This window comes from Monopterus albus, unplaced genomic scaffold (assembly GCF_001952655.1).
Source record: "Monopterus albus unplaced genomic scaffold, M_albus_1.0 scaffold99.1, whole genome shotgun sequence".
NCBI lineage: Eukaryota > Metazoa > Chordata > Actinopteri > Synbranchiformes > Synbranchidae > Monopterus > Monopterus albus.
Genome location: NW_018127979.1, coordinates 1,680,824 through 1,688,964, shown reverse-complemented (window position 1 = coordinate 1,688,964; position 8,141 = coordinate 1,680,824). Strand labels below are relative to the sequence as shown.

At 48.6% G+C, this 8,141-nt stretch overlaps 1 protein-coding gene across 1 annotated transcript in view; it reads right to left on the bottom strand.

The window, feature by feature from the left end:
* The window catches only part of LOC109965341 (BCL-6 corepressor-like), a 32,230-nt gene that overhangs the window by 18,864 nt on the left and 5,225 nt on the right, over nucleotides 1–8,141 (bottom strand). The window contains 2 exon segments of the mRNA XM_020609275.1: nucleotides 9–2,891; nucleotides 3,045–3,126. Of these exon segments, the coding sequence (XP_020464931.1) occupies nucleotides 9–2,891; nucleotides 3,045–3,047 (2,886 nt within the window). The 5' untranslated portion in view covers nucleotides 3,048–3,126.

Below are 8,141 nucleotides of genomic sequence, written 5' to 3'. Positions count from 1 at the left end.
TGGCTGTCCCTGGCCCCTTTGTCCTTACCAGAGCCGCGCTCCCCGGATGTACGGGCACAGCGTAAAGTGCTCTGGTCTTGGTCTCTAGGATCTGGACTGAAACTCGGTTCCTCTGGGCTGTCCTCTGCTTGGGCGACTTTCTCTGGAGAAGGTGGGGATGTGTTAGATGCCAACACAGGAAAGTCTGTGTCCTGAAGAACCTTTAATTTCCCGAAAGGAATCTCCAGCTGTCTTTCATTGTGGCTGGGCTTCACACTGGGGCTCTGTCCAGAGTGAACAGAATAAGGATGGGAAAGAAGATTTTGGTGTTTTTGCTCACTGACAGTCTTTGTCAAATTTTGGTTACTATGACAACATTCATTTTGGTTAACCTTAGTGCTGTTCTCAGCAGAAGGTTGCTTGTGGACTGTTGGGGTAGACTCTATATCTGTGTCTGAGTGCACAAGGTCAATGCAGACAATCGTTTCTCTGGATGTTACAGAGGAACAGACGGGTTTGCTTTGACTGCCGCCCTGTCCTTGTGCTCCTGCATCCCTATCAGGCTTCTTCTGGCTCCCTTCACCTGTCTCTTTCCCAATGTTATGATCTCTGTGGCCCCCACATTCTTCGACAGCTCCCCGAGATTTCTCCTGTCCCCGGGGCTTTAAAGTTGCATCACCCCTTTCTGGCAGCTTGCTGTCTGAGTGAGTCTGCATCAGCGGATGGGCCATTTCCTGTGAGTTGTAAGTGAGGTATTCCCCTCCTGGGCCAGCTGGGAGGTTGTGATAGGGTAATGAGTGTTTTCCTGCCAGGTGGGTTGAGTAAAGGTTGTTGCTGTCCAGCAATACTGGGTGAGGGTAGACTGGGCTTTTTCCTGTAATTGGTAGAGAGTGTAGTGCCATGCCATCAGGGATGGGGTAGTGCAGGTATCTATTGGCATAGGCCAAATTGTGGTTCAGGTAAGCATCACTCTGAGGAAGGTAAAGGTGACCAGGAGGGTGACCATTCTCTAAACAGGGCCTCTTGTACGATGACACCTCTGGAGTTGTTTCACCCCTCTTAGTGGCCTGGGAGGACTTCTCCATTCCCTCTCTGTTGTGCCCTATGACCGGTGGACGTTCTGATTGGCTTGGGCTGTGTTTGACCCAATCACCATTGGGTTTGGGAGAAAGAGCTCTGGAAGCAACCAGAGAGGAGCCCAAGTGTTGAGTGGAGGAAACATTGGGGTTGGGCTCTCCTATCCTTGGACAAGATGAGCTACGTTGGTGAGGGAGTACCCTCTCTAGACCCTTGTGTTTGATAACGGAGGGCGAGGAGCCTTTGGCTTGTGAAAGGCCCAGGTCTGTGTTAGGCCTCGGAGAGGGGGGCAGGCCTGGGGTGTGCTGTGTATTGGAAGGAGACGGACTAGGTACGACCCAGGAGGAGTGTAAAGTGCTGATCATCTCTGGCCTCTCAGAGACCTTTGAAGAAGTGCTGCTGACCACAGAGTGAGGGTGGGAGGAGGGAGAGAGGGCCAGGTTTTCTTTGACAAGCTCTCGGCTAGGGGGCAGTCCATAACGTGTGCCTGATGCTACAGTGTCCATCTTAACTTGAAATCCATTGGGAGGCAGACCAAACTCCAGTATTCTTCCAGACAAATCTAAGGGCTTTTCTGTCGAGTCTTTGGTTGCTTGGAGTTGATTAGCTTGCCTCTCAAAATTAGGTTTGGAGGGTGAACTGCTGGGTCTCTTCTCAACTCCTGCATTTCTGTGCTCAGGCCCCCCATCTCTTGGCCTGGGTTTGTGGGGGCTGGGCCGGGCAGGAGAGAGCTGCTCTGATGCCATGCTGTTCACAGAGAAGGGATGAGGAATGGACTGCTTGGATGAGGGTGAAGCAGATACTGAAGATGTGGAGGAGGTGGTTACTTGGCCTACCCTAGCAACTGGCCTTTGTAAGTCCAGTGAACTGTCAATAAGAGCAGGAGGAGGGGGGGGCTGGGGTAGGCGAGAAGATGCATGAGAATCAGTAGGTAGACTATTATTATTTCCACTGTTTGTGCCACTGGTGCTCACACTACTGGTGTTATTGCTGTTGCTAGATCCCTTCCTAGATGGAGGTCTGCTTGGTCTACTGCCCCTGCTTGGTGACCGGTCCCTGTCTATAGCAGCCTGATGGTGCTGAGGAAGAGGGGAAGGTTGATGGAGCTGCTGTGCAAATGGAGATGCAACACCAAGCCCCTTGTCCTGGCAATGAACCAGTGGTGTGGGGGCCACTGTCACTGTAGGAATCCTCATAGGGGGTGCCACCAAGGGAGAAGAAATTGGAGGAGGGTGATAAGGGGGCATATAGTAGAGCCTCTCAGCAGCAGAAGTGGCTGCAGCAGGGTTAACATTAGCCCCCTGGGCTGCACACAGGGAAGGGTAGGCCAGGAGCTGGGGGAGATAGGGATTTGGTTGGCTGAGTAAGGAGGGTTTGTACATATTTAGAGCTGCGTACTTGGTGGTATCCATGAAGGGATACATGGCTGCATCAGGGTAAGGGCTGAGCCAAGGTAGGCGGAGGTAGCTGCCACTAGCGCTTGCCAAGCCTAGTTCAGATGCTTTTTCTCCAGGACCTACTCTGCGTTCCAATCCTAGACTTTCAGCTCCAGGAACCAGCAGAGGTTTGTGGAGACTTGGAGGGGTGCCCTTGTAGAGGCCCAGGTATCCATTAGTGGGCTTACGACTGTCCAGAGGGCCATCCGGCTTGTAGATGAGATCTGGGAGACCATCCCTGTTATAAGTAAGGGGGAGGGTGGGTGCCTCTCTGCTCTTCTCTGCTGGCAGTGTTCTGATCCCTGGGTATACAACACCACTATGGAGACGAAGACCATCGTGCATCAGAGCGCCTCGGTCCAGCCCCATCGCCGCCAGGGGTGTCAACCGTGCATCCACCTGTAGAAAATAGGGGAAGACTGTTTAGTTTGCTTTAGTGTTTTAGGTTAGTTACATGCATGAACATAGTCAAACTGAGCAAGTGTATATTTCCAGATAGTATTCATGTGACTCATGAGTGTAAACAGCACCAAGGATAAACATGGGACTTGCCATGTTTTGTGTGATGTGGTTCCCTTGTCTTAATTCCAGGTTGGTTTGTATCTCAGCATCAACATCACGAACAGTTATTGCCCTGTGGAAATGAGCAAACAGTAAAGAGTCACTACCTTGGCTCTGCTACACACACACACACACACACACACACACACAGGCCACAACTTTATTGCTTCCAAAAAATTCTGACATGGCAAAAATGTCAGTTTATTAAATCTCTGAAAGAGAAATTAAGAAGTTAAGTGTTGCACATACTTTTCATGACATGCAAATTGAAATAATAAATCAACAGATGTGTTATTTCTATATGACAATCAAATGTGGCTCAGAGATGTGTGAAATGTGATACAGGGAGTAGAGCAAAGGTACAAAGAAAAGAAAGATAATGGCACTGTGAGCTGCAGTCATCACACCCTTCCTCTCATTCTCACTCACACACACACGCGCACGCACACACACACACGTGCACACACACACGTGCACACACACACACGTGCACACACACACAAAACTCCATTGAAGTGGTCACTGAAGATAAAAGCACTGTGTGGGCTCCCCTCCCCTCCCATCCGTCAACATCCCTCAGCAACCCTCCATCCTCCTCTCCCCCCCTCCCCTGACCTCCATCCTGCCCACCTTGTGGGCTAGACGTGCATTGTGGGGCTGCATCTATTCAGTCACGTTCCCCACACACTGGGTTTTTGGCGCCCTCTTTGACCTGCTCTCTCAGCCGCCTCAACCAGTGGAGCAGGGGAAGATTATACATCAGAGCTCGCTTCGGTAGGAGACCATTTACCGCCCGCCAACACAGAGCCGCAGATCAACAAACGCTCACACCGACGAGCACACAAATGTATAGCATGCATATAGAAGGAGAAGGGAAAAAGACAACTGGGTAAACTTTCTGATAATACACTGAATATGAAAAGGGAAAAAACAAATAGAGGACAGGTTTAAAACATAAAAATCAACATAACCAGGAAGTAAATATGGTGTTTGATGGGTTTTTTTTGAAAAACAAAAATAAATGCAAAGATCCCTTTGTGGGTGAAATACCCTATAACCTATAAATATTTAGTGTACCTTTACATTTCTTTAAAGCACTGGACCTTAATGGAGATGTTATTTTATATTAAAGGAGATATTTTACTTCACATAGATATTAATATCAATTATTCAGTAGCACAACACTTTGGAGAGAGAGTTCTTGGCAGGACTAAATCTAGTTTTGGATAAGTAGCTAGTCTTTTGTTTTCAATTATGTTGAGCAATAGCTAGAATGTCTGTTAGAAACAATACATGTCAAATATGGAACATGCTGGCTTCTATTGATTTAGCCTAAATGAGAACATATGCAAGACCTTACTCTAAATGTAATGTATGTTCACAAGAAAAAAACAGTCCATGGCTGCAAATTTAAACTGTAGTATCAGATCTTTAGTAATTTTCTCAATTTGTATTTATTTTATGGTGGAACTAAGGTGAATATAAAAAAAAATCTACTTAAAGACCTGTGACAATCCCTTTCTTCTGCACAGGTGAGAGTTATCACAATCTTGTAACAACAGACAAACCACACAAATTTGATATTCTGAAGCATTTTTATACTAATGGCAAACTGAGATATCACTGACCATTTTGGCGAGTCTGGGGTCTGCCTAATTTCATAAGGCTGGTTCAAACCCATCAAAAAACAAAGAAGTGAAACTGTTGCTCCCTCTTCGCAGATTGTATGTAAAAGGAAATATTAAAAATTGAATAATAGGGTTGATGACTCTTTAGAGGGGGCTTTTCGCCAGGCAGCCCTGTTGAGGGGAGCCAGGGCAGAAATGATGTGGTAAAACAAGAGAATAAATAGTCAAAGTGAAGTGTTGCCCTGCTCGGCAGTGCTGAGAGCAGCGGAGACACTCGGCTCCTCGATCATATCGAAGAAACGCCTCTGAGCCACGCCGCTGGCACGCCACTTTTATTGCCGTGACCCCGGGCCCATTAATCAGCCTGGGCCCCTTGGTACAACTCCTCCCTGTCCCAGTGCGCCCATCCCCCCACCGCCCCCCTGCCCCAACTCCCTGGGGCCAGTTCCGCACTACAGCGTACCAATGTGCATGCGTTTCTGCGGATCAGGCAGACAGCGTTAAGAAATCACATCACTGCAGCTTCCTGTTGAAGCCACACACGCACCTCTCTCCCTCTGCCGTCTGTGTCTCTCCACACATACAGGCACCTCTTGCTCTGTAAAGTAAGCACCGAGACTGCACATGAAAACCAAGACAAAAAAAAAAGAAATTAAAAGGGTGGTAGGCCTTTATGGACATTTATATTCATCCTAAACACAACAGTCAACGCCAGTATAGTGGACCATTGCTCTCTGGGATAACTTTGAGTTTCTTCCCCAGAAAAGAATGATCCGATCTTGTCCAATTCAGCGCGTAAAACCACTCTGATGTCCTTTGGCCTTACTGCAGCGCGCCCAGGCTGCGCTGATGGCTGCGTAGTTCATGCGACCCCATGAACATTGGTCCAGCTAAGATGAGAGGCTGTACCAGGCCTCAAGGTCAGGATCACACACTTGAAGGCACAATACATGCTCCGCCGGGAACAACACAGCCTTTGAACGCATGTGCAGACCCCTGTGCGCTCTTAGCCGTGTGCTCAAAACGCAGGTTGCGCTATGAAACAACGTACTCAGCCAAACACAATTTTTAATCACAAGCCCTATATTTTGATTTAAACATTGTTCTAATAATTGTATATAGACACATTTTGGAGGATTTAAAATACTACCGTTTATGTAATATTCACATCTCGCATGCTGTGTCTGTGATAGTGAGGAGTTCAGCCAATGTATTTCAATCTTTAATTTCAGTGAGGACTGAACATAAAGACCTTTTTTCCACTGGGTGTTGGGCAGTCTTGAAGTAGCTTATAAACCCGAGTCACTGAGAATATTCTAGGGAGAAATTCTGCCAAAACGCCACGTTATGAGTGGAAGGACGGGGAGAGACAGGAAAGGAGGAAAAGGCGGTATGTTGACGCCCATCCCCGCGGCTAAGAATAGTTTGCGCAACAAACAACCGACAGCCGTCCAATTCATCACACTGGTCGGGAGCAGCAGGCAGGCAGGGGGGAGAGGGGCGCAGAGATCTGAGCTGCGTTCATAAAGCAGACCGCTGGAGCGGAGCCCTGGCTCGCACCATTAAACAGAAAACCACGGGGTGCTTTTAGCGGAACCTCACATGGTCTACCTCTGTAGTCTGGTATTATGTGATTTTCAGGGAGGAGGAGCAAACAAGGACAGAGGGATAGAGAAAAGAAGGAGAGAGAACACGTTCTCCTTCTCCTGTTTCTAACGACAATGACTTGAACTCTCCGTGACCTGCAGGAAGGCACCGGAACAAGCACCGGCACCGCTTGTAATTACCTCCAGGGCTGAGGCCTGTGTCAGCAGTGCAGCGCAGTGTTTGCGTGGGTACCGGTAATGTGTTCGTGCGTGTGTATGCGCGCGAGAGAGAGGGAGAGAGAGAGGCTGGGAGCAAACAGAGTTGAGAATATGGTCCTACACCATTCACAGCTTCCTTCTTCACAAGTTGATAAATTACCAACTCGAAACGCAGATCCAGAATAATAAGAACCCAGAGCATATCCATCATTCACAAACAGCCTCATGTGTTTGTGATCCGGCTGTTGCAGGGTCAGGACTGCGCGTCTGTGCGGCAGCAGGAAGCCGGGAATGTGGGTCTCACTGTACAACGGGAGTGAAGGCGCCCTCTCACTCTTTGTCCCTGGAGCTTTGCCAGGTTCACTGAAACGCTGAGCTCCGATCAGCTCTAAAAAATGCACTGTGACGCAGGATAATCTCCGCAGCGACGGGGGTGGGGTGGGGATAAACACGGATTAAATGTGGGCGCACGCGCGCGCGCATACACACACACAGTGGCGCTGTATGTGCGATTTAAAAAGAGAGGAATTCTGCGCGCACTGTTGGTGAACAAAAAAATAAGAAAGCAGTGGGAACGAAAATGAGAACATACATAAAGAGCGTGGACGAAACCTACAGACTGACTACTAATGATACAGCCTCTAGGCCACACTTTCACCAGCACGAACAGTGCTCGTATAATGAGCTAAAGCGCCGAAGAGAACGCGTGCCCAGTTTTAATTGTTATTGATTATCAGGCCGACAAGTGCCAAATGGTCCGACAGATCATCTCACCGTAGGCTCAGAGTGCAGTCTCTGGAAAGCCGACAAGCTGTGTGTCACTGTGGTGTTTGATGGAACAGAACTACACAGGTTGAACAGAGACAGAGGGACCGAGGGAGAGATGGGGGAGATAAATGCTGTGGAGACAGAGCGAGCTGCTGCTGGAGCGCGGAGCTGGAAGGAGCCAGCGGCGTCTCTTCAGCTGTCACATTATTAGCGGCCGAGCTGTAAACAATGGGCCACTGCGTTCTCCCGGGCCGCTGCACAGCCTCATGCAAGTCGGTGCACGGTTCACTTCCCCCCCTTGGCAGCACGGCCATCAACAACGGCGACATTGTCAGGCGCCCCATGCTGTCACTAGGGCCCGGGTGGCGGCTGCTGAACTGCCTCCATTCACCCCGGGCCAAATGAGGACTAAATGGCCCTTTATATTACCAAAGGACCCGATTGTAATAGGGACGCGCATGTACGAATCGCTCTCGTTTACCGGAGGTCCCTTGACTTTTCTTGGAAATGCTGGCCTTGCTTTCATGTGTTGGATGTTACGATGACGCCAAGGGACTGATATCCTATCACTCACCCCCATAGGATGAACACTGTTTAAAGGACAGGCTTAATTATTAGTGCTGTGTAAAGACCAACGTTACGCATAAAGTCTGTTTAAGCAGGTGCTGAATTCGTGTGAAATAAACCCAGCTTTCACACCTCTGACAGATTTCTGGCTTTTGAAAAGGTCACAGGTATTCAGGGGGACACATGAGAAAATGATGCTGGTGTAATTAAAGCTCTAATAAGTTAGAAATACAAATTAATTCTTTGCTAAAATGCGGTTTATAATCCCCTGTGATGATTCAGCTCGAGGTCAAAAGCTTTATAACCAAGGTGAACTCAGA